This window comes from Coregonus lavaretus (genome assembly GCF_964263955.1).
Source record: "Coregonus lavaretus genome assembly, chromosome: 21".
NCBI lineage: Eukaryota > Metazoa > Chordata > Actinopteri > Salmoniformes > Salmonidae > Coregonus > Coregonus lavaretus.
This window is the reverse complement of record NC_140008.1, coordinates 28,380,596-28,407,355: the sequence shown is the minus strand read 5'-3', so window position 1 is coordinate 28,407,355 and position 26,760 is coordinate 28,380,596. Positions and strand designations below refer to the sequence as shown.

The 26,760-nt window shown below is 44.6% G+C and overlaps 1 protein-coding gene across 10 annotated transcripts in view; it reads left to right on the top strand.

The window, feature by feature from the left end:
- LOC311149250 (palladin-like) overlaps positions 1-26,760 on the top strand; it is a 47,229-nt gene that overhangs the window by 10,741 nt on the left and 9,728 nt on the right. For 4 of the 10 annotated variants that reach the window (XM_084186346.1, XM_084186348.1, XM_084186349.1 and 1 more), the window contains 4 exons: positions 826-1,186; positions 23,847-24,518; positions 25,484-25,625; positions 26,041-26,142. In XM_084186346.1, coding sequence (XP_084042472.1) covers positions 826-1,186; positions 23,847-24,518; positions 25,484-25,625; positions 26,041-26,142 — 1,277 coding nt within the window. Of the gene's footprint in view, positions 1-825; positions 1,187-13,054; positions 13,161-23,846; positions 24,519-25,483; positions 25,626-26,040; positions 26,143-26,760 lie in introns of those variants that run through there. The other 6 variants (XM_084186350.1, XM_084186347.1, XM_084186353.1 and 3 more) reach the window with 4 other exon arrangements.

The window sequence follows — 26,760 nt, the reverse complement described above, 5'->3', positions numbered from 1 at the left end:
CACAGGTGGACTCTAATCAAGTTGTAGAAATATCTCAAGGATCATCAATGGAAACAGGATGCACCTGAGCTCAATTTCGAGTCTCATAGCAAAGGGTCTGAATACTTATGTAAATAAGGTATTTCTGTTTTTAAATAAATTAGCAAACATTTATAAAAACCTGTATTTGCTTATCATTATGGGGTGTCGTGTGTAGATTGATGAGGAAAAATGTTTATGTAATCCATTTTAGAATATGTGGGAAAAGTCATGGGGTTTGAATACTTTCCGAATGCACTGTACATCTGGTTCAACGACGAGGGCTTGTGTACCTCTGGCTCATGTCAATGATTACCAATAGGCAGTCAGCCTGGGAGATCGAGTGGTTTTGGCTCCGACCTGGAGCCCTGTGTGGTATTTCCTCTGGTACTCTTTATTATCATGGATCTATATGATGAGAAGAAAGGAAGAGGGGGAAGAAATAGGCTATTTAGGTCATGAGCAGCACATCTCTGTGTGGGAGAAGGGAGGCGTGTTTATTCTCTCTGTGTACTCTCAGTTCACCACGCAATCAGAGGGCCAAATCCAAGGGCCAAATAAACAGGGATTACATCAAGAGCTTCTCCAGACAAACAGGCTGACTAGACATTCTAAGTTAATATAGAGCTGCCATGTTAGTGGGGTATATGAGGATGGGGGGCAGCTGGGCTCTGCTGGAGGTAATATTAGTGTACTATATTAGGAGAAGGGGAGGGGAGAGTGCTCTTCTGCAGGTTATGTTAGTGCACTGTGAAGAGGCTCTGCTGGGGGTAAACCTCTACTTTCTCCTGGTCTCTCTCCCTCTAGCGGTGTACAACTCGGCCAGGAACTGTGTGGCATCCAGGGATGACTCTGTCTTCGAGGATGCCCAGGCCTTCCCCCCACCCCCGCCCACAGAGATCAGCCTATTGGAGGTACCGCCCAAGACCCCACCCAGTGCCAGTGCAGAGGGTTTCCATGTCAACGAGCTGGAGATCTGGCCCAGTGTGTCAGCCCTGCCGCCCTCCCTCATGTACCCCAACATGGAGGGCCAGGACCGGCGGGCTAGCCCCCCTCAGCCCTCCTTCGGCCTGCCTCCACCAGAGCCCCAGCCAGACTTCCCAGGCCCAGCCAAGATGTCTCCACCCTCGGTGAAGGAAGGCCCTCCGCTGCCCACCAAGCCCAAACTGTGAGTACACCCATCATGCCATGCTGCCATCCCCTTGTCATAAGTGATGGCTGATTGAGCCGGCATCATCACTCCCATAATAAGTGATTGTATCGTGGATCAGGGATCTTGGTGTATTCAGCTTTTGAAAGGGGAATCTCAGAATTGAGAACAAAAGCATTCCGGTCTCTTTATGGTGTCAGTGCCATGTCAGTGCTGTGTTTGTGTGCCAGAGATGGCCTGGCTGGCAGCTGCTGTGCGGCTAAAAATGGATCTGTCTGTATGGCTTCTGTTCTGTTGGATGGCTCCTATTGTCTCTGTGTGACTCCTGTGTGCACGAACAGGGCCCCTGCTCTCTCTGTATGGCCTCCCCCTGTAGCCTCCCTGTGTGTATTATAGTGTAGGCAGCGTGTATGATGTCTGTGTTGTTACAGGGCTGTAGAGCATTGATAGTCCTTGTATCTCAAACACAGTAAATAGATGGCTGAAAAAGACAGCTCCACAAGTGAGCGGGGCATGCGCGTTGCTACTTGCTGTTGCTCAGTCAGGTCTGGCTATAGATGGAGTTGTATGAAGCTTCTGATCTTGGCTCATTTTATTTAGTGGTTCAGGCATGATATATGTCTTATGCATTAGCGAGGAGGGACGTTCTAGTCGTGATGGGGTCTGAGACTGACATATTTGTGATGTGGCCTAAGACTGGGCACATGTGGAGCATGAATGTTATGTAGGGCTCATGCTCTGTGCTTTGTACATCGCATGTGCGTTGTTGCGTTGATTTTCTGAATCCCCCTTTTGGATGACTGTCTGTGTAACTCTTGCTAAATGTTGACATTGTGCCCTCTATGCTTCCAGAGCGGAGGGTATAGAGGAGGAGACAGAAACTGACAGGTAAACAACAGAAAGGTTGGGCTGGTCTGGGTCTGGTCTGAGTGAGGCTCTCTGGGTGTGATGTGAACGAGCCCTGTTGTTTGAGTAATGCTGGGATCAGAACAACGTGTTGGCACATTTACATTGTTTTGCTATATTTCGCTCGCTCTGAGTTTCTGCAAATAGCAGGATCTCCGTAAAGCTGCTTCCTTGAGTGAGTTTTTCCACAATAATGACATGGACAGGCTGCCAAAAACAATCAGCCCCCCCCACTGTGAAGCGTGCGGAGGGACGGTGTACTGCCCCCCCTTCCCTCCCTCCCCTACATCCACTCAGTAATTACACAGTAGAAACAGCAGCCCTGCCATTTCCCAGGGGTCAGTGCGTTGTGCCGTACCGGAGGTTAGCTCCCTCTCTGTCCCCTGATGACCTGTAGAAGTGTTGACTGACAAACTAAAGTCTTAGGCACCGGCCACTCTTGATCTTCAACCTCTGACCTCACAGCAGGGGTCACCGCCTCTCATTTGTTCTCCTCTACAAGTCCCTGTTACCTTTAAAGTTTTTTCCATGGTCTTTAAACTGCATGCTGTTGCACAATGTTCTACACTATCTATGTCTGTTGCCTTTGAAAAGGGACCGTGTTGTGTGACTTTTACTGCCTCTGGTGTAAAAGTCAGTTTTTATATTTGCTGGATTTGATTTGACTACTCCAATGTAACTTTAACTGTGTTTCCGATTGAGTAGTTTTGCTAAATTGCCGTGAATCCAATGGGGACTGAATGGAAACTATGACCCCACTGTCTTGGCTCTCCGTCTCTCTATGTGAAAAAAGCTCTATCATGCAACGGCTCTCGTTTCACTGCAGCCAATAAGGTGACTGAGAATCGGTGTCTGTTTTGACTGATGTCTTTAATAGACCGGACTAGGGCTGTTGCGGTGACCGTATAACCTGTGTCTCCCGAGTGGCGCAGTGGTCTAAGGCACTGCATCGCAGTGCTAGCTGTGCCACTAGAGATCCTGGTTCTAATCCAGGCTCTGTCGTAGCCGACCGGGAGACCCATGGGGCGGCGCACAATTGGCCCAGGGTAGGGGAGGGAATGGCCGGCAGGGATGTAGCTCAGTTGGTAGAGCATGGCGTTTGCAACGGCAGAGTTGTGGGTTCGATTCCCATGGGGGGCCAGTATTTTAAAAAAAAAACGATATATGCACTCACTAACTGTAAGTCGCTCTGGATAAGAGCGTCTGCTAAATGACTAAAATGTAAAATGTAACCACCACACCGGTTGTCACGAGTCATGAAGGCAGTCAAATTCTACGTGACTGTTTAGTCATGGTAATTAGGCTTCTCCAAGCTATGATGCTGCTGATGGTCATTAGTAGCCTACCAAACTTGCTAACTGCCTGGTACTCAGCACTCTATTGTCCCACTAATCACTCTGACATCAATGCAAATGTTTTCGAAAATCGAATCAAACACTTAATGAGAGCACATGAGCTCATGTTGCGCAACATTTCTATAGGCTATGCAATTGCGTGAGAAAACAGAGTGATGGCCTCTACTAAAAAGAGGAGGATCCCATCAGCTTTCTATAGGCTAGGCCTACTATATTTATTTCTCAACTTTCCTAATATTAAGCACATTGCTTTTCTTTACAACAGGAGTATAGCCTACCTGGCTGGCATGAAAATGAATCACAGGAAAAGCGTCCTCCATCCGCTATTTAAGTGCATAGATGACATGTATTTTTTCCCGCTGCCCCTGTTTCGAGACAGGTGCATGATAATGGTCCATTCTAAATCAAACAAATTTCACACATATATGATTTAGTATATGTAAAGATTAAATAAAAAATAGTCTGATGGGTGACAATATTAGCCTATCACTTGTGAATTATATATTACCACTTGTGAAGGATGCCCAGCATAAGAAATTTACTTTATTTTGCGACTTTTTCAAATCATAGTCGCACACCTCATGTAGCCTAGCCCATAGGCCTATATGTTTTGATAAGGTTTGTATCACAACTAAAGAGCCTAACCGGCATACATAACCAGCGCGTGAGTTTCAAGTTTGGGGAAGATAATTTTCACCATAAAAATGCACTTTTATATAATAAAAGCATTACATGCATAATCGGATTTGCGCTGACTTTTGATAATGGTGTTTTCCTGCTAATGGAACATTCCCGCTTATAGTCTACTGCCGTGTGCACATTGTTGCACTCATAATGTGAAGAAATAGCCTAATAGTTTATCAACATTTTAAGCTAAACGTTCTGATCTGTTGTGTCAGCCACATTGCGTAAAATGTTTGGGGGATGCTAGTGGTTATATTAATTTGGGATCTATTGCATCCCACAACTGTCCCAGACTATGTTTGGAATATTTATTTCTCGCACAGAATAGGTCAACTTTTGGACTATGGGGGATAGTAGATTGTCATAGGCTAGTGCTTTTGCTGTTCGTTAGGCCTACTCAACTTGTTAGCTGACGAAAAGTAAATGTGGACAGTTCTTCCAATAACTTCAATATGCACCTCGGAATTGGATAATGACACGGACAGTTGCGTCCCCGATGTGTCTGTCTTCGCTTGTAGCCTATGAGAAAGACCCGATCACGTGATGGAGAGAGCGCAGCACTCAGGGAGAAAGGCACAACAAAGGCTTGGATTGTTTTAGGGTGCATTATGGCCACAAAGGGGATGTCACCGTGAAATTCGAGGTATTATCAAGTGCTTGTCAAATTGTGAATGAGATACTAATGAAGTGTGTACAGCCTGTGCAAAAAACAAAGCAGAGCTCATGCCTTTCAAGCAACTTTTTTCAAATCATCATTAGTCGCATCATGCAGCCTTAAAATGTATTAAAAATCAAAACATATAGCCCAACGTTTGTAGAACAACTAAAGTTACATTAATAACTCTAAATTAAGCATATAGGAGTACCTATTTATTTGTGCATGTGCACACTCCCTCAAATCGCTTGGAGAAAATATTTATACTTTATTCAGCTTTGTTCAATTGTATTCTTCATACTATAAAATAATGCCACAGAATTCTAAGCAAATCTTGTCTGCTAAATGAACTAGTGTAGCCCACAGCCATTTGGCATAGCCACATCAGGACAACACAGAGTATGCTATTCTGTACACACTTCACTGTCGATGTTATCATGCTTCTTTAGACCTGTCTAAAATAAATAATGGATTTATTAGACTTTTTTAAATGTAGATGTTCCAAAGGTCTGCATCAGTGGCTTGTAGGCTATGGGTGGAAGCCAGGAGATGCTAAATGTGTTTATGTTAATTAACGGTCAATTACCAACAGACAATCACCGGCTGACGAAATTTCATGACCGCCACAGCCCTAGACCGGACCAACCACAGTTACAGTCTCGTTCTGCTTCAGCGGCTGTATTGTATTCAGAGGAAAGAAATGTGTTTTAGTGATGGCCTAAGAGGACGTACTATTGCATCCATGCATCTCAACCATAACATAGGCCTACATCTGTTATTGATGCCTAACATTGACCTATTAACTATGGATCTGTGGGCCAGTGTCTTGATTAGTAGTGTTATTGAAAGCTCTCCTGTCGATGTTATCTCAGAACTGCATTAACAGAGCTGAGCTGTGGAGAGGAAGTGGCTGTATGACTTGGCAGGCTGAGGTGACTGCAGGAGACCTGATCTGTGAAAACACGCCTGCTGTCTGTCTGCACTGTGACTGTTCTTTACTAGAGGAAGAGGGAGTTGGGCCAGTCAGTCAGTTAGTGGGGTTCTGATGGCTGATGTTACTGGTGTTTGCCAGACCTGGTGGAAGAATCAGAGGAAGCTCTTTGGGGAGAGGCCACAAGTTGGCTGTTAGGATCGGAACATTGGCCTAGTGTTTGAAAGAGGGCGAGAGAGGGAGGGTGAGGGGGAGAGAGAGGGAGAGGGGGGAGAGAGAGGGAGAGGGGAGGGGAGAGAGGGAGAGAGAGATAGAGGGGGGAGGGAGGGAGAGAGAGAGAGAGAGAGGGAGGAAGGAGAGGGGGGAGAGAGGGAGAGAGGGAGAGAGAGGGGGGATGGAGGGAGGGAGGGAGGGAGGGAGGGAGGGAGGGAGGGAGAGAGCGAGAGAGAGAGCGAGAGAGAGAGAGAGAGAGAGAGAGAGAGAGAGAGAGAGAGAGAGAGAGAGAGGGGGGGGGGAGAGGGTAGAGAGATAGAGGGAGAGAGAGGGGGAGTGAGGGCGAGACAGAGAGAGAGAGGGAGGGAGGGAGAGGGGGGGAGAGAGGGAGGGCGGGAGGGAGAGGGGAGAGAGAGGGAGAGAGAGAGAGAGAGGGGGGAGGGAGGGCGAGAGAGAGAGAGAGAGGGAAGGAGGGAGAGGGGAAAGAGAGAGGGAGAGAGAGAGGGGAGGGAGGGAGGGAGGGAGGGAGGGAGGGCGAGAGAGAGAGAGAGGGGGAGGAAGGAGAGAGAGAGAAAGAGAGGCTGAAAGGGTCAGGTAGAGTCGGTTTTAGGTCTTAAGGGCTTGCAGCAGTGTATAAGGGTATGTATTAAGCTGTAAAAGGTTGTTGGGTCTGTAGATATGCCATGAGGCAGGTCATAAATCACTTAGCTGGGAGCTATGATATCAGTTTGAGTCTGTATGCTCAGTCCTGATTTATGATTCAGACCACGTATCAAGCCATATCGCACTGGACTGATCTGGAAGTTGTAAATCTGCTCTGTGTCTGTCTGTGTGTGTGTGTGTGTGTGTGTGTGTGTGTGTGTGTGTGTGTCGCATGTGTACTGTACATTGTGATGTATGGAGTGTGAGCGGTATTGGTGTCTAGTATCAACTTTGTAATATTGATACATGCTACAGTGTGACATTTCACAGGAACCGTTTGCATTTGCTATGGATAATGACATATACCTAGTAAGCGCTAAAACCACTGTGTGGAGAGGCATTCAGAAAGTCAGGTCGTGGAGCTGTTGTCTCAGATTTCCCCTGACATTCCGTGTGGCACATCTTCAATTTCTTAATTCCCATGCTGTCGATAACTGTCAACATTTACTATATGCACATGCCAAACAAAGTCTACAAAAGATAATGACACAGTATGTATTTGTACAGAAAACACCAAGGACATTCAGTTCAAGCGGCAGCCTCTGAAGGGAAAGTCCAAACCCATGTCATGTGAGGTTTTTGAGGAGAGGATCATAGCGAAGTGCCAACAGAATGAGGCACAGTGAGGTGTGACTGTAGTATTGACTGTGATCACAGTCGCACAACATTAGATAATGGGTTCTGATATAATCTGTCGGTGGGCGTTGTCAAACACACAAGCAGCAATTATCCTGCTAACATTTTATATCTTAATCACTGTTTCATAAGACAGGGAATCAAAACATGACTGTTGAAATAGTTATCTTGCACGTATCCATCTTTAGAAACGACCTTCTTTTTATCCACCGCTGAGCCCTCGCTGGCAAACCCTCTGTGAGAATCTCCACCAGGCTTCATCTTCCTGATTGCTCCAGATTATGTGAGGATTACGGATCGTGAAAGCAGAGGTGTCAAGCACAGATCAGCAGTTTACACAACCTCAACTTTGCCTTAACCCACTCACAATCTAAACTTACAAATATTACATAACAAAACCATTAACCTTCATAACTCAATCCTTGATTGGGGACTACTTGAAATTTGGTTGAGTTCTGGTTCAAGTTGAGTTCCTTCTGGTGAGTCTAAAAACAGGCTGTTGATCATGAGATCATAATGTGGCAAAGTGGGCCTGTCGTCATGGTGATGAGGAAGTGATACTGTAGTGCCTCTCAGAACCCCTGCAGGGTTAGGGTGAGAGGGTCATCGTGGTCAGACAGCTGTGTTAATCCTGACTGTTCCAGACTGATCTGTCACAGCCTCCACCCTGAGAGACCTACCACAAGCACACTGAGTCACAATGAGAGAGAGAGAGAGAGAGAGAGAGAGAGAGAGAGAGGAGAGAGAGAGAGAGAGAGAGAGAGAGAGAGAGAGAGAGAGAGAGTGAGAGAGAGAGAGAGAGAGAGAGTGAGAGTGAGAGTGTGAGAGAGAGAGAGAGAGTGTGTGTGTTTGGTTTTGCAAACAGCTGAAATCACAGAACAATACAAAGTCATGTTCTGGCCTTTTGTGTTCAGGGAGCAGGAAGTGGAAGGTGTCGGCTCTGCTGGAGCCACATGGCAGACAGGCTGCAACAATTATCTTTCAGGGGTCAGAGGTCAAAGGTGACTATTATGTGTTAAAATGCTGCTAGCAAATGGCTACATATGGGGTCACAACCTCACCATGTGGTGACCCTCTCCCTCGTGGCATCGGGGAACTCCCATTCCTGACTAAAATGTGTGTCACACACACACACACACACGAACTGGGCTAACAATCCCAAACATGCAGGAGCTTAGAACAACAGCCTACTTGGCTGTAAGTGACACCATGTGTGTATGTGTGTTAAGCCTGCAGAGTGGTATAGATGAGGAAGCTACTAATCCCCTTTAATTTGCTATATATTGCTTATAGATTGACCCAGTGCCATTCAAACCCATGCCGGTTGCATAATTGTCATACCACAGAGATTAAATGATTGTGTCCCACTCCAAACCTCTTTAACCCTCTCTGAGGTTATCATCGTCAGGGTAACAGTGGACAACTGGAACAAACTGAAGGCAACGCTCGACCCGTTTGGTTACAAACCATTCTATCCCGGCGCTATTTCTCACTCACACACATATACACAAATACACATAAACTGTTTACAGAGGTGCCTGGATACTGTTTGTTTTGTTGTACTCAAGAGTTAATCTCAGATGTGATTTTGATGCTTTGGAATGTTCATTAATTCTCAAATCGTGCTTATACAGTATACTTAAACAACATGTTTAATATAAATATGTGGTATTGTTGAAACTATGGTTTGTGCCTGTCAAATTCAGAGCTTTGTGTTGATCTTGCGACCTCTTGCGTTCGGGGTTGTGTTTGTGTGTCATATTGCTCTTTGTCTTGCGTTGTGGTTGTGTTACATTCAGGGTTGTGTTTGTGGAACGTACTGCTCTATGGTTGTGGTTGTGTTGCGTTCAGAGCCGTGTTGCGCTGGCTGCCAGGCTTTGTCACATATCTGTGTTGTGACTCAGAGCTGTACTCACAGCAGAGGCCTTGTGTTTATGAGGTGTAACTCTGTAACTCTCTAATGGTGTATTAACAATCACTTTCTTGTAGAGGCGTTGCGTGTGGTTTTATGAAAAGCTGGGAAACATGTATGTTAAAGAGACACATATGGAACTGAGTTTATACACAGAACACTCTTTCATTAATGTCCTGCCCAATGATGTTAAAAAAAGTGAGAATGTTGTTGTTTATCAGCTCTCTGATTGGTTACATTTGTTGCTCTAAATGTGGACCTGGAGTGTGAATGGGTGTGTATGAAGAGAACTAGCCAGAGAAAGAGAGAGAGAGTTTTCTCTTCTCTGCTCTATCTTGAAAGATAAAGAATGAGGAAAAGTAGAATAAACTAAGGAAGTATAGAAAGCAGGAAGGCAGATCGTTCCTCAACAACCCCCAGACTTCCCCTGAGGTGGGCAGTCCTTAAAAGGACATGGCGAGCAGCAGGATTGGCTGAAAGAGCTGTGGCTAGACGTTGGATTGGCCGGTTGGGTTAGAGAGACCTTCAGGGAATGGAGCAGGTTTCCAAATAAGGAAGATAGTTGTTAGAGCTGGCCTTTACAATACAGCAGGGACATGAGAGAAAGAGAGTGGTGAAGAGAGAGAGAGAGAGAGAGAGAGAGAGAGAGAGAGAGAGAGAGAGAGAGAGAGAGAGAGAGAGAGAGAGAGAGAGAGAGAGAGAGAGAGAGAGAGAGAGAGAATGCTTGTTAGTTGACAGCATGGAAACAGAGGTCTTAGTGATCCCCTGTTGAGAGCAGGGTCTGTTTCCCTGGAGAGAGGGAATGGTATTCTAAACATAGAGAAGCTCTAGCAGCTATACACTTTTGAGAATCACATTGTTTCCGCATGAAGTCAATCAGCCTCTGATTATAACTGCCATTCAGATCCCTGCCTTGGTTTGAGTTGTGTGTGTGTGTGTGTGTGCGTGCGTGTGTGTGTGTGGGGGTCTGGTACCCAGATGCGCTCAGACCCACATCCTAACACCCAGGAAACCTAGACACAACTTCCTCTATATAGCGGGCAGAGTGACATTAATTACAGGGTGTCTGTGATATATTGTAAAGTCAGCAACATATTGCATACATACATCGCCGTCACAACAGTATACTACTCACACAGTTGTTGAACCTGTCTTCCATAAGCAGGATAGTGAGATACATAAACGCTGACTTGGCAGTTAGTTGTGTGACTCGACACTTGGGAGATGACTGAGCCCTCCTGAGAGAGGAGCTGAACATACCCTCGCCCCCATGTTCCCTACCCTGCCCCCGTATCGCTCCTCGGTGATTCATCTCCAGCCACTTACAAACAACAGCAGAGCAGATGAGCTGGAGAACACAGGCCGACCTAAAAATAGACATTACACACCAATGATAAATGCACCAAAAATGTATGTCTGCCTCTGAAAATTTCCCAAAAGGCCAAAATCTCTAGGGAAAAAACATGTTTTATTTTATTTACAGACGACATGTTCCAGATCTGTGGGGGTGGTGGTGGGGGAAGATTGTTAGTCTGTAATGTGTGGCCTTTTAAGTGTGGTCCACTATTCTAACTATTTGAAGTTCCTAGATAGACTGCTATGGCTTTGTTCCATTTTTGTCAGTTACAGTGGGGAAAAAAAGTATTTAGTCAGCCACCAATTGTGCAAGTTCTCCCACTTAAAAAGATGAGAGAGGCCTGTCATTTTCATCATAGGTACACGTCAACTATGACAGACAAATTGAGAAAAGAAAATCCAGAAAATCACATTGTAGGATTTTTAATGAATTTATTTGCAAATTATGGTGGAAAATAAGTATTTGGTCACCTACAAACAAGCAAGATTTCTGGCTCTCACAGACCAGTAACTTCTTCTTTAAGAGGCTCCTCTGTCCTCCACTCGTTACCTGTATTAATGGCACCTGTTTGAACTTGTTATCAGTATAAAAGACACCTGTCCACAACCTCAAACAGTCACACTCCAAACTCCACTATGGCCAAGACCAAAGAGCTGTCAAAGGACACCAGAAACAAAATTGTAGACCTGCACCAGGCTGGGAAGACTGAATCTGCAATAGGTAAGCAGCTTGGTTTGAAGAAATCAACTGTGGGAGCAATTATTAGGAAATGGAAGACATACAAGACCACTGATAATCTCCCTCGATCTGGGGCTCCACGCAAGATCTCACCCCGTGGGGTCAAAATGATCACAAGAACGGTGAGCAAAAATCCCAGAACCACACGGGGGGACCTAGTGAATGACCTGCAGAGAGCTGGGACCAAAGTAACAAAGCCTACCATCAGTAACACACTACGCCACCAGGGACTCAAATCCTGCATTGCTAGACGTGTCCCCCTGCTTAAGCCAGTACATGTCCAGGCCCGTCTGAAGTTTGCTAGAGTGCATCCAGAAGAGGATTGGGAGAAAGTCATATGGTCAGATGAAACCAAAATAGAACTTTTTGGTAAAAACTCAACTTGTCGTGTTTGGAGGACAAAGAATGCTGAGTTGCATCCAAAGAACACCATACCTACTGTGACGCATGGGGGTGGAAACATCATGCTTTGGGGATGTTTTTCTGCAAAGGGACCAGGACGACTGATCCGTGTAAAGGAAAAATGAATGGGGCCATGTATCGTGAGATTTTGAGTGAAAACCTCCTTCCATCAGCAAGGGCATTGAAGATGAAAGTGGCTGGGTCTTTCAGCATGACAATGATCCAAAACACACCGCCCGGGCAACGAAGGAGTGGCTTCGTAAGAAGCATTTCAAGGTCCTGGAGTGGCCTAGCCAGTCTCCAGATCTCAACCCAATAGAAAATCTTTGGAGGGAGTTGAAAGTCTGTGTTGCCCAGCGACAGCCCCAAAACATCACTGCTCTAGAGGAGATCTGCATGGAGGAATGGGCCAAAATACCAGCAACAGTGTGTGAAAACCTTGTGAAGACTTACAGAAAACATTTGACCTGTGTCATTGCCAACAAAGGGTATATAAGAAAGTATTGAGAAACTTTTGATATTGACCAAATACTTATTTTCCACCATAATTTGCAAATAAATTCATTAAAAATCCTACAATGTGATTTTCTGGAATATTTTTTCTCATTTTGTCTGTCATAGTTGACGTGTACCTATGATGAAAATTACAGGCCTCTCTCATCTTTTTAAGTGGGAGAACTTGCACAATTGGTGGCTGACTAAATACTTTTTTTCCCCACTGTATATCAAAGCACAGACTGCTGGGTTTTTATGTGGCTGGCATGTAGATAATGCTAACTCTGGTCTGTAAACATTTGAAAAGCACAGCAGATACTGTTTCTGTGTGCCACCCATGAAAGCTATAGTACACAGAACATAATATGGATTAATATCCTGACAGTATAAAGTCACAATAGAGACTTTACAAAGGAGATTCCTTCCTATTGTATCTTATCTGAGGAAGACAGAATAACATGGTTGATGAATTTCTTCCCTGATTCATGAATTTCATTTCCCATGAATCAGTGGGAATGTTATACATCAGATCTTAGTCCAAATTAACAATACGATAAACATACGTCAGGTACCGTAATGTAATAAGATCTGGGTGTCTCCTTCTAACTGTCGCATTCTTTCACAATCTCTCTCTTTCTCTCTTACTTTCAATCTTTTGTCTCTGACTCAAAAATAGTGGGCTGTTGTTATTCTTGGAGCCTGCTTCTGAAAGGTCTCTCGATCAGTGGGCCGTATTGCAGTGCTTTTATTGTGAAGGAGGCGGTTCTCAGACAGGCTCAGGCTGACTCACGCAGAGAGAGCGAGAGAGAGAGAGAGAGAGAGAGAGAGAGAGAGAGAGGAGGCTGAGTCTGTCACCGTCTGGCTGCTGGCTGCTCTATATATGCTGCTCTGCTATCTGGCAGACCGGCACAGAAACAACCACACACACACACACACACACACACACTCCTCCTGGGGACTACCTGAGCCGCAGACAGATACAGTCACCTGGACTGCATCACTGAAGGTATTAACAACTTTTTTAAACAAAAATATATTTTTGGCAACTTTAACACACTTCAGTGGAAGTAATAGTTTATGGAGAGAGAGAGAGAGGGAGAGAAGGAAGAGGGGAAGCCAGGAGAGGGGGAGCAGCAAGCAGCAAGATTGCTTTTCATTAACTCTCAGTCAAGTTCAGTTCATTAGAGAGAGCACAATGAGCACACACCACATTAGCACAGCCACTGTTGCTTCATGCTTACCTCACTGCTTCAATGGAATACAGTGTTGCCATGGTAGTAAAACTTCATGAGCTAAAACAGATGGGATTAAAATCAACCGAAAGGGTTGAATTGAGAGAGGGAATGAGGGAGTGCAGAATAAGGAGAGACACATGATAGAGAAGGAGAGCCCTTTTGTTTATTTCTGTCTGCTTTGCCAGCCGCTCGCCCAGTTAATGTTAAAATATGGATGTGTGGTTTATAAGACACAGAGAAGCAGAGACATAAACCAATTCATTTACTGAAGGTCTCTGGGAAGTGGTTAGTCTGAATCGGAGGGCTGCAGGAAAATGACTGCTTTACTAAGGGTGGTAGGGTCTGTGAGTTTATAAGGAGTTGTAGTGTGAGTTGATGTAGGGATTACAGTAGTGCAGTGTCTGTTGCTTTATTGTGGGTTGTGTCAGTGGTGTGTTAGTGGTGAACGCCTAGGTATGCTTATATAGGTCAGTTGTGTGGTGCCACTTTGGGGTTTGTTGGATTAGTTAGCACAATAGTGTCTGTCAGGTAATAACAGTAGTACCAGGTTTGGCTATAGTCCTTCACTGAGTTCTCTTGTTTCTACCCCTCCCTACCCCTCCCTTCCCCTCCCTTCCCCTCCCTTCCCCTCCCTACCCCTCCCTTCCCCTCCCTTCCCCTCCCTACCCCTCCCTTCCCCTCCCTTCCCCTCCCTTCCCCTCTCTTCCTCTCTCTTCCTCTCTCTTTCTCTCTCTTTCTCTCTCTTTCTCTCTCTTCCTCTCTCTTCCTCTCTCTTTCTCTCTCTTTCTCCTCTCTTTCTCTCTCTTTCTCTCTCTTCCCCTCTCTTTCTCTCTCTTTCTCTCTCTTTCTCTCTCTTCCCTCTCTTTCTCTCTCTTTCTCTCTCTTCCCCCTCTCTTTCTCTCTCTTTCTCTCTATTTCTCTCTCTTTCTCTCTCTTTCTCTCTCTTTCTCTCTCTTTCTCTCTCTTCCTCTCCCTTCCCCTCTCTTTCTCTCTCTTTCTTCTCTTTCTCTCTCTTCCTCTCTCTTTCTCTGGCTCTCCTCCTTTTTCTCTTCTTCCTCTCCACTCCTGCTGCTAATCCCATTTGATGGAGATGTCTTTCCCATTCCAATCCCAGGAAGAATATCTTGAGCATTCCTGCAAAACAGAAAAACACTCTCTGTCTCACCGGACAGAGAGAGGGAGACGGGGGAGAGAGACAGAGGAGGGAGAGAGAGCTCACTGTTCATTCTCTGTACTCCTCACCTGATATTATATTATATATAAAATGGCTCCACAAATGATAGAGAGAGAGAGAGATGTAGGGAGGGAGGGAGGGAGGGAGGGAGGGAGGGAGGGAGGGAGGGAGGGAGGGAGGGATAAAGAAGGGGTTGATTGGAGCTGGAGCAGCCCTGAACTGTTATTCTATTATACATAAAATGGCTTCACAGATGATATACTGATTGAATAGAGAGAGAGAGAGAGAGAGAGAGAGAGATGGACGGAGGGAGGGAGGGAGGGAGGGAGGGTGGGAGGGAGGGAGGAAGAGACATAAAGAAGGGGGTGATTGGAGCTGGAGCAGCCCTGAACTGTTAGTCTAGTCGGAATGAGCCACACGCTCTGTACAGCGTTTAAAGAGGGGGGGGGGGGGGGAATAGTCTGGTTCTGTTTTATGTGGTGTGTGTGCAATTAGAGCCAGAGAGAAAAGGAGGTGGTGGAGTACAGATGGAGGGAGGCAAAAGAGAGAAACATGGAGAGGTTGAAAATACATTTGGAAGTCTAGGAGAACAAAGACAGAGAGAAATTGGAGTGGGACAAGGAAAGAGAGAAGGAATGGGAGTTGATAACAAAAAGTACTTTACTGGTTTCCTTTCTTGTCTATATGAAAAATGTCAGGGACTACTCCTGCCAATAAAGCACCTCAAAGGAACTGACCTAGGAGCTGAATCAGGGGGGTTATGAAATGTCCATGGAAAGTTGGGCAGCTCTCTACTGAGGAGGAGCAGGAGAGGAGGGATTAGGGAGAGCTGTATGAGTCGTGTGTGTGTTAAGTTAGGGTGGATATGAGTCGTGTGTGTTGAGGAGTTAGGGTGTATATGAGTTGAGTGTGTGTTGAGGAGTTAGGGTGTATATGAGTCGTGTGTGTTGAGGAGTTAGGGTGTATATGAGCCGTGTGTGTTGAGGAGTTAGTGTGTATGAGTTTTGTGTGTATGGGAATGAATGAGGTTCTCAGAGTGGGCCTGCATGGTGTTGAGTCAGCCTGTTATGTGGGTCAGGTCAATGGGTTAACTCTGGTTCTAAACCTGACGGGCTGGATGTTTGGCCTAAATGCTCCTTCACGTGGAAACGGATCTGATCAAGGGCTCTATTTTCGGCTGGCGTTAAGGCAGCGCTAGTGTCAAGCGCACGTTAGTTTGCAATTTCGTCATGTAAAAACTGCCAGCCCTAACACCAGGTTTGGTAATTTACCTGTCTTATATCAGCTCGCTGGCGCTCAGATGGAAATATTTTGAGGTGTGTCCTTAAAAACATGATCCAAAGTGCTAATTTCAGGCAGAGCTTGTGTGCATGTGTAGGCCTCTCTGTGTGTGTTTAGTTTTGTGTGGTTTGTGTGCACACAGCACACACCTGTGGGGTGTACTACAAATCAAGTTCAATGAGTTAGCCAGCTAACTTTGATAAACAACCAGAAATAACTATAGATTATTTGGTTCATTAAGAAAGCTAAACTCAGATATGTGTTTTTGGTTGTTGAGTCAGAGACCATGCCCATTTGAAGCTTATCTTTCAAAGTTATTTCAGAACATTTAGACAAGTTAGCTGGCTAACTCATGGAACCTGCTTTTTACTATACCCCTCTGTTTGAGGGCTTCACTTTAATTTGTTGATGGAAGTTTATCATGGTCACTAGTTTATCTCATCCGGCGATCTGAAGTGATGATGTCAAACATAAACATTCAGCTATCTTGCTGGGGTTGTTTGTATACTGGATTCATGTAAGCTGTTATTACAGCCCCTTACCGTAAACTTAACATAGGACTTCAATGGATGTCAAATAGAACTCCAAATGGTTGCCTAAAAAAGAGCTCATTGTTGTTATTCGAGATCCTTGGTGAACAACGTCTATGTATAACTGTTGTATAATGACCTGTTACTTTGCTAGGGTAAATACAGATGCCATAGTGTAAACATTATGCTGCAGCAATAGAGATAATCATTAACAACTGTATCATGGTGATTTCAGCCCATATCTAGACTTCCTGTCATTTGTAAAAGCCTTGGGTATTGTACCTGTGTATGCATGTGTATAAACATGTGTAAGGATTGCATGCCTCCCCTCTACTCTTCCTCTTGCAGTCTGATCTCACAAAAATATGACATTACTTTGATCAACACTCAGCCTGATAGGTGTGTGTCTGTGAGCGACACATCGAATCAATTCAGAATTTCCTTACAATCAATCAATCATGTAGTAGCCAGTCAGTCAGATACTAAGTCAATTAGTCACAGTCTGACATTCGTTGATTCAGTCAGTATGTCAGACAGAGTGACAGACCTGACACTTTTTGTCAGAGATTAGTCAAGTGCAGGTTGACGCACTGTAACAGTGATGTAATGGGGGCACGGTAATACTATATAATACAGGTGAGGGAAGCGTGAAACAGGTGCTGTCAGGCACAGAGAGACAACATGTACCACTGATCATATTGTACTGTATGTCTGGTCATGCTTGGGGGAGGTGACAGGGAGAGGTGTGATTGCAGTCGGAGTCTCAGGTATTTTCCCAGGCTCCCGTTGATTTCACCAAAGCGTTCCTGGATCTGGTCTGATAAACGCTTGGGGTGTATTTCCACGGTAGGACACACACACATAGGGGCTGTGTTTGTTTTGGGGGTGTGATGCCGGAGCTCCGCTAGCTTGTTTGGGTATGAATAATTCCTGTTTGACAAGGACACGCTTTTTAAAAGCTAGCACAGTGACGTGTGGTTAAACAATGACACAGACAGATACTGTACTCTACACTCAAAGACACACACCAACATAAGTGAAACTTTCTTTGCTTCTATTGTGGGAAAATGTACACCTGTTGTTCAGACATTTGAGTGGATCAACAGCTTTTCACTTACGCATGGCTGGCTTGTATGTACACACCGTGCAGAAGGAAGCTTAGCCTCTTGTTGTTGTTTACAGAAGGAATACCACCCTCCTTATTGGCTGTTTACACTCAACTACTTCCTGTCCTCCCGTGGTCGCTTCCTGTGGTCAGTGAGTGCTGATGGCAGAATCCCATAAACCCTCTCCCTTCGCTCCTCTCCTCCTCCTAGTCAACCAACCAGTGGCCAATCAAAGACAAGCTCCCCTTCCTCGCACCCAAACAAGTTAGGTCGTAAAACCCAGCGATGGCTCACAGCTTGCATGTTGCCGTGTTAGTCAGTCTAACTGTAGAACCGCCTGTCTGTATGGACCCGAGGTCATCATTGTCCAGGAAGCACAAACAATCGACTGTGTGTAAAGATGACCATTATAGACATGTTGATTAGAGAGAGCATTGATTAAAGACAGTATGATTAGAGAGAGCATTGATTAAAGACAGTATGATTAGAGAGAGAATTGATTAAAGACAGTATGATTAGAGAGAGCATTGATTAAAGACAGTATAATTAGAGAGAGCATTGATTAAAGACGGTATGATTAGAGAGAGCATTGATTAAAGACAGTATGATTAGAGAGAGCATTGATTAAAGACAGTATGATTAGAGAGAGCATTGATTAAAGACAGTATGATTAGAGAGAGCATTGATTAAAGACAGTATGATTAAAAAGAGCATTGATTAAAGACAGTATGATTAGAGAGAGCATTGATTAAAGACAGTATGATTAGAGAGAGCATTGATTAAAGACAGTATGACTAGAGAGAGCATTGATTAAAGACAGTATGATTAGAGAGAGCATTGATTAAAGACAGTATGATTAGAGAGAGCATTGATTAAAGACAGTATGATTAGAGAGAGCATTGATTAAAGACAGTATGATTAGAGAGAGCATTGATTAAAGACAGTATGATTAGAGAGAGCATTGATTAAAGACAGTATGATTAGAGGCTACTGAGGAGAGGCAGCCGGTGGCGATCACAGATTGGAAACCCTCTGTAGCTGACCGTTGGCATGGGTTGTTTCTGTTTTAGCATGCTCTGACTGCTACAACATGGTCTGTTTCAGCTTGGTATTTCTAACTGCTTCAACAAGGTCTGTTTCAGCTTTCTCTGACTGCTACAACATGGCCTGTTTCAGCTTGGTATTTCTAACTGCTTCAACAAGGTCTGTTTCAGCTTGCTCTGACTGCTACAACATGGCCTGTTTCAGCTTGCTCTGACTGCTACAACATGGCCTGTTTCAGCATGCTCTGACTGCTACAACATGGCCTGTTTCAGCTTGCTCTGACTGCTACAACATGGTCTGTTTCAGCTTGCTCTGACTGCTGCAACATGGTCTGTTTTAGCTTGCTACATGGTGTTCTAAAAGACAGATTCAATTAATTTTCACTCAGACAAGCTGTGCCTGACCCCGTTAAGCTCAGCGATGCTGCTAATGTTTCCATGTAGGAACAGGAAAGTAAAAGCACCACCAGAATCCTTTATAATTGACGTTTTACTATAAAGGTAATGTGAAGAATGGTTAGTCAATCAAAAGTTTATTCTAGTTCTCTTTCATTGTGTTGTTCCATGTTAAATAATTTACACCAGGAACCAGGCCAACTGAAAGTATTCTTCAAGATGAGAGAGAAAGAAGATTTAACAGCCTGGTCTATTTAGACCTCTAAATGGAGGGAAAGAGAGAGGAGAAAGAAAGAGATAGATTTAACAGTAATGTACTGTTACAGTTAGAAATGACAGAGCAGAGCTCTGCAGTTTTTTCACACTGGAACTGGGAGTTGTATGGGCCAGTTGGCTCAGCTCGGTACAGCACAACACTGGGCCGTTGGCATGGAGACAGAGAGCAGGACAGCTCCCTCTCTCCTTCCCTGCAAGGCCCCACTGCACCACAAGACAGAGAGGAACAGACTCTCAGAGGAATGGAAGAAATAAAGGAATTAACTCCAGTCTTTTCATCAGTTTCTGTCATTTCTTTAGCTGCTCACATGAGAGATAAACTGTTTTTTTTTTACCAAGCACTAACTCTGTTCACAAACCTTTTAGAAGATCTACATACTGTAGGTGTAGGCCTTCAGTTTGGTTTCTTGTCTCCAAGAGAGTCAGACTGGCATCTATAGAACAGGCTGTTCTGAACAGCTATAAGAAAAGGCCCTTTTTCAGATTTATGTGGAGACGTGAAAGTACTGTAAATTAAAAGGATGTATGGCTATAAGAGAATGCTGTATGCTAGAATGAACCTCTTTTAAATCAATTTTTAAGAGGGGTTGATTGGGCGGAACGCTCCTCTATTTGTTCCCAGAGTTGGTGACTAAATCATGTCAAGTGATACTTTATTATCCCATGAAGACAAATGATTTGTCTGTTGGCTCATTCAAGACTAATAGATCATCCCTGTTCTATTATCAGTAGAGAAAAAGCTTGATTGAGAGAGATGAAATAGTTATTGGAGTCATTTCGTAAGTGGATGTTGGCTGGGTAGAGCTGGCTGGAGGCTGGTCTGGTCAGGGTCATAGTGTCAGCCAAGGTGGCCCACTCCTTTTGTGCTGGAGGCAGACAGACCAGGGACAAAAAAACTACTGATGCAGCTACAATAGTACACAGTCTGACCTTCTCACTGACAACCATAAACATATCTCAAGTTTATGGGCTGTTTTTGAGCTGCAGAATATAAAATATGATACTATCTGACAAAATGGTAATTAAATTGAAATGTCAGATTTCATAACGTAGAATACAATTGGAAAGTTAGTCATATGCAGAGAGAGGGACAAATTAATCTTAATCATGTGAGTGCCCTTTGGTAAAATAAGCATGGGGAATTGGACTGCACTAAAGGAGGAATTGATTGACCATGCTGGGAGAGAGAGAGAGAGAGAGAGAGAGAGAGAGAGAGAGAGAGAGAGAGAGAGAGAGAGAGAGAGAGAGAGAGAGAGAGAGAGAGAGAGAGAGGGGGGGGGGGGGGGTGCATCAGTTGTTTTGGGGAGTAATGAATGGCGATGTTTGTTTGGAAGTAGCTGTTCTATATAAAGAAAGAACACCTTTTAAGGCAATACGATTATGTCAGTCAGTCACAGCTGGCCAACATCCACTCTGCCTCCCGAACATACTCAGAACAATTCCAGAGGCAGGAGTAAATACACCAAGACAACTTTTCAGATATATTTTTAAAACTCAAACTGGGCACCTAGCATTCTGTAAAATATTCTAGGCAGGCTGGAAACGATCAGGTGGGTTATAAAAAAATGCAGGCACTCGGGCAAACGGTTTGCTCTCCAAATCCTTTCATGCACAACTCAAACACGCAGGCTGGCAGTGAAGGAGAGAGAAAGACAAGGTGCTGAGGAAATTAAGCGCGTTTCCCCTCTGCTTGAACGGGCGGGCGAGGCGAAGAGAGGAGATTCTGCCTCGCGCTGAGAGAACGCAGCCAAAAAAGGAATGAAAGCGCCACGGAGGAGTGGAGGCCAGGAGCTGCCAAACTATTCCTGTAAAAGTGCGCTTTTGGTGGAGGCTTGGATGTCCGACATTGCTGGGATATTAAGAAAAACACATGGGGAAAAGTAGACACTGCATTATTTCATTTTGCTATTTCATATGCTATTTTTAATGTACCATAGTCTACACCATCACACAGGTTATGACAGGTTGGAGAGATTAGTATAATGAGTGTTTGTTTGGGCCTGAAGTTCCACTGTTGCTATGCTACTAATGAGGGGAGCATGTGACTGATCACAAAGTATGTGGAATATCTGTCTCATGGTGTTTTCATTGTCAGTTCTGTCATTTTACTGTAAAATGTTCATTACCTTTGTTGGGCTCTTCATATTTTTTGAGAGAGAAAGGAGGCTGGGGAATGGTTGGCTTATCCCCTGGAACCTCAGACAGAAATGAAAAATAGCAGAAACAATTTCCTGATTATTCAGCATCTAAAACAGATTGGGAGAATTCCATCCCAGTGAAGTCCTGATGACAAAGCATGTAACTGTAGCTAGACTCTTCTACCCAGGTTGATGGACTCACTACCAGTCACAGACTTGTTTTATAGATTTCACAAAGACCCCTTCTGCTACCCTGAGAAGATAACTCTTCCATTTCATGTGTGTCCTGGAGTTCCCACTGTACATTCCTGTTACAAGCCCCCAGACGCAAATAAAATATTTCCTCATTATAAATTAACACATTCAAAGCAAGCAGTGGACACAGGATGTGTCTAGTTTACTCGCCCCCGTTCTTCATTCCAGTCCACAGTCATGTCATCCACCCCCTCTAGGATCAGGAACCTCCTGAGAGCCTTAGTTCCCCCAGCCAACTGATCCCAGAGCAGGCCAGACGTGATTCGACAGTGTAGGAGGGCTCTGTGTGTGAAATCCTCAGCCAGCCATACCTCTATGACGGAATACAATACTGCATCATTAGGATTCACCTTTGAAAATAAGACTTGAAAACTCATCGCAGACATCTCAACCAGCTGGTTGAGTTGCCCAATTAGGGTAAACTCATTTTGTCTTGGAATTTGCCTACACTTTTTAAATCATAAAAAAAATGATACATTAATTAACATTATGTCTGCTTCAGTTACTTATAATGGAAGACAGGCCTAGTTAAATGAGAATTGATATCAATTATAAATAAAATATGATACATTTGTGTGTCAAAATATGAATATTCAAATATATGTAAATTAATGTGTTTACTGTTTATATGCTCACAATACCTGTAAAAATAAATCTACTGAATAATATTGTGAAACATATTGAAGATAACAGGCAGACAGTAAATACTGATATGAATATCAAAATGTTTTCCTATTTGCACAGACAGAAAAATCCCACAACAATATTTCTCCATTGTCCATTATCACTAGCTTTGACTAAATTGCATTCCTTTAGTGGGCAACTCGACCGCCTGGTAGAGCATATTTTTCAAGAGTTCCTAAAATTATAAAACAATATTTAAATAATTTAATCATTCCAAAATTATGTTTTAGAGGTCAACAACATTTCACAGTTTTGCTAACATTCACTTCCTGGTTTTCAACCATCTTTGAAAGTGTGTTTGAAAAAATACAGGAGTCCTATGCTAAATGGCATTGGTTGAAATGTTAAAATATGCCAAACAAAATAAAATGTTTAATTTCATTTAAAATTGGATGTCAAAAGTAGCTCAACCGCCCAGTTGAGCTGTTGAGGGTTAAGAGATCAAAGCCACACCATGTCCCTAGTACAGGTTGTCTCGGTATGTATCTCTCATGTCTGTACCGAAATCAATTATTTAATTACAATGTTATTTACACATGTATTATATGACCATGCCTAGTCTTGTCCTTGACCCTGTAGAGGTCATCACACTGTTGACTGCCAACCCTTTTGTCATAAGGGAAGACAACGTTGTAAAAACGTTTTCGCGTTTCTTACTCCAGTCAATCTCCCTTTTTGACATGGCTGTCGACAGGCTGGCCTTTTAAGTCTTTATGGAGCGGCTGATAGAGTCCATATGCAGTGTTTTCCTCCCCAGAACAGCACTAATCAGCGCTTCACATACACACCACACACATACACACAAACACATACATGGACTATGGCAAGGTTGGCTAGCTGAATTAACCACGCCCCATGGTCCTCTGAACCCTCTCACCTCAGGCCTGACAGGCTATCAATTCCAGGCTGGTGAAAAAAGCTACAGTGTAATTCTTGAGTGAGGCCCTTGGATGGCCGAGTGCTGAAGTCATCCCCACAGCTCTGTGTGTGGTTTTCAACCACTCACAGTAACATCCTCACAACGCATCTGTAACATTAGAGCAATGTCTCGGCACATCTGGGAGTCTCATTCTCTGTGATTGCCATTTTTACAATCACAATCATCTCTTTAATTTGTCAACCATTTTTGTGTAACTGGAGAGTGAGAGATGGGGAATAGGGTATTGTGTTAGTTAAGGTGAAATGGATTACAGCCGCATGCTTTTGTAACATTTTTACAACATGCCTGTAACCTTCGCAGCGTTATCTCATCCCCTCCAGCGTTCTAGTGGTGTTGAGAGGATGTTGAGTGTTAGAGGGGTATGTGTGCTATGTGCTGATTGGTGACCTGGGGGAGGAAACCCACTGCTGTTAGGCTCTCTGGGCCTAAAAAAAAAAAAGGCCTTTACTGTACGGAATGCTTCTGATCTACTGGTGTGTGCTCCTGCTTTCATTTAGCTGACAAACTTTAGAAAACTCTGTCCAGTTTTTTTCTGCAACAGTGTTTTTTGACTGTTTGGCATGATCATTCAATGTGACCCCACTGTCCAGTAGTCATGTTACTGATGATGCCTATGTATCCCCTTTCCTTTTAGGAACGCAGAACAGTTGAAGCAGCTGCAGGATCAGATTCTATTGGAACAGCAAGAAGCAGCCAATTGGATCCAGCAGCAGGAGCAAGAGCAGGAAGTCCCACTTCCGCTGCAGCAGCCCCAGGAAGTGTCCTCTCCGCCCTCTCCTCCTCTTCCCCCTCCTCCCTCCTTCCAGGAGCTGGAGAGCAGCGCCATGCAGACCAGCACCTTCAACTATGCCCGGCCCAAGCAGTTCATCGCTGCCCAGAGCCCCGGGGGGACAGGCCCTATGGGGGGCTATGTCACCCAGTCCTCTGGCTCCTCTGGATCGAGCCTGCCCTCACCCCTCTCCCCACCCCCCTCACACAAACCCTTCACCAGGGTCACCCTGCCTCCCTTCACTAAGGGCAGCAGCATCGGGTCTCAGTCCCCGTCCTCTCCTTCCTTCCCTCCTCCACCCCCTCCCTTCCTCAGCAGCAGCATGTCCTCTCCATCAGGCCCCGGCCAAGACTTCCCCCCACCCCCTCCTCCACCCATCTCCTCGACTCCCCCCTTCTCCCCCAGCCACTCCAACAGCTCTTCCCCCTTCACCTCCATGCCCCAATCACCTGCTGGCTTCCTGGCCTCCGTCCTGCCAGCCACGCCCACTAGCCCGTCCGTCAACGCCCTGGGCCTGCCTAAAGGGAACGGGACTATGTGAGTATCCTATCCTCAATGTTACTCAGCTACACTGGCTCTAGACACAGCTACACTGGCTCTCCATGGGGCAGTACCCTATACTTTCAGACCATTTAATTCCCCAGTCAAATGGTAGTGTAGCATATCAGTCAGTGAGTGACAGCCTGCGGCAGGTCTGTCTCTGTGGAGCCAGGCTGGCTCTCCCTCTCCCTCCATCCTCATCAGGACAGCCTGCCGCCTGGTAGCAGCTGGAGGCTGGAGGTCTGCTGCTAGATGGAAGATGACCTGTTTAAATTCTTATACAGCATGTTTACAGCCAGGGGCTCTTACAGACACTTAGCCTCAGCTCAAAGAGCACCGTCTCTCTCAGTGTCCTGAGGTGTGTAAATGTGTGTGTGTGTGTGTGTGTTCACATGTGTGATTTAGATAAGAATGTTTTGCCCTATCATCTGGAAAATAAAGACAATGACTTTAGAATGAAGGGTGTGTCAAAGTCAAATAAACATATATTTGCACCTAGAGTGAGCTTGGTCATGTTTATGAATATTTAACTGATAGAGATCTGGTTCGTTTGATGATGCCTGGCCTCCTGGAGAAAACATCCACTCTGCTCTGCTGTCAAACATGCTCTCCCCCTTCCCCTTTAAGGCCATTGCACATCTCCCTCTTTTTCATCAAGCCCTCTCCTCTGTCTGTTTTTCCCTCACCCTGGCATTCCTGTAGCAGGGGAGAGAGATAAGAGGACTCTGTGTAGAAGGCTGCAGTTGGACATGTTCAGATAAGGGAATGAGAAACAGAAATAAGTGGCTTATTCTGTCTCAATCACAGGTTCAAATAAATCCCAGTCAGTCTAACACACACACCAACAACATATTGAATATCGGGGCTATGTGATCTACTGTAGAAAGAAACAGCAGCCACTGTTGAGTAAAGGTCTGGGATCCCATGTTCTAACCCTTTCGTCTGTTTTTGTGTTCTGTCAGCAGTGCTTTTCCCCGGAAGCAGTCTAGAGGAACCCCACGCCTGGCCTCAGACTCTGACATCCAGGGAACCAAGGATGCTGTCATTCAGGACCTGGAGAGGAAGCTACGATTTAAGGAGGAGCGCATGAGCAATGGACAACAGGTGTGTGTGTGTGTGTGTCTGTGTGTGTTTCAGAGTGCCTTCATAACGCTGTAGATGACTGAGTATTTGTAGGTAACTTGGGAATTAAGGTGTTTTGTAACATTCATTAATACATATTATTAACAAGCGGTCCATCATGTCAAATATCAATCATTTTTCATTCCCAACCATTAATACATAGCATAGCTATGCCACAGATATGTTCACAGACAAGCTTTTATGTAAATGTTAGAACAGGCCCAGTACTATAGTGAGTCCCAAAGAGCTTTTTGACTTTGAGAGGACAAAAATTATCTATCCATTTCACAAGCATTTATCTCAGGAAGACTGTATCTTATTAATATTTGTAACGCGTGTGTGTTGCTCTTGCGACTGACACACTAACCCCAGCTGACCCATTAATCGGTGCTTTCAGAGGTTAACCTATGAGGAGAAGATGGCTCGCAGGCTGCTGGGGGCAGACAACGCTGCCACAGTACTAAACACACAGCAGCAGGACGAGGAGCCAGTCACACAGGTACGCTGCTGCTGCAACTATACCAGGAACACACACACACACCTGGACAGGTATACACACACACACTTGGCCTGGACCGGACAGGTACACACTCACACACTACTCACAGAGTCACAAAATACTTGTCTAGGATCACCACCTCTGTCACCACCTCTGTGTTCCTCTGTATTATTGCATGTGTGTGGCATACCCACCTACATTAGACATATTTGGCAGTCACACCTCTTTACTCAGAGTTGTGCCAGTGTGCAGGGTTACTGTATTTCTGAGCTATGCCTATTTTTCATCTGAATGCTGGCCTGTGATGTTTATTATTGAAAAAGGCTATATTATTTTGCGGCTACACTGGAAACACTTTAATTTAAGGCATGCAATGAAGCTTTGATATAAACAGAGTACTATCCTCCAGAACCCTCTATAAAACACTCTGTTTATAAAAACTTGCAGACTCTACAGTGTTGATACAAACGCAGTAGGAAATAACACTGTTTGAAGTTCTATGTAGCTATTTGTTCCCCTCAGAAACATTAAAAAGCTCTATTGAACTGTGATGATATATAGGCTATAGATACACAGATTAATACAAAATGTAGTATTAAAGATGTCCAAAACACAAAA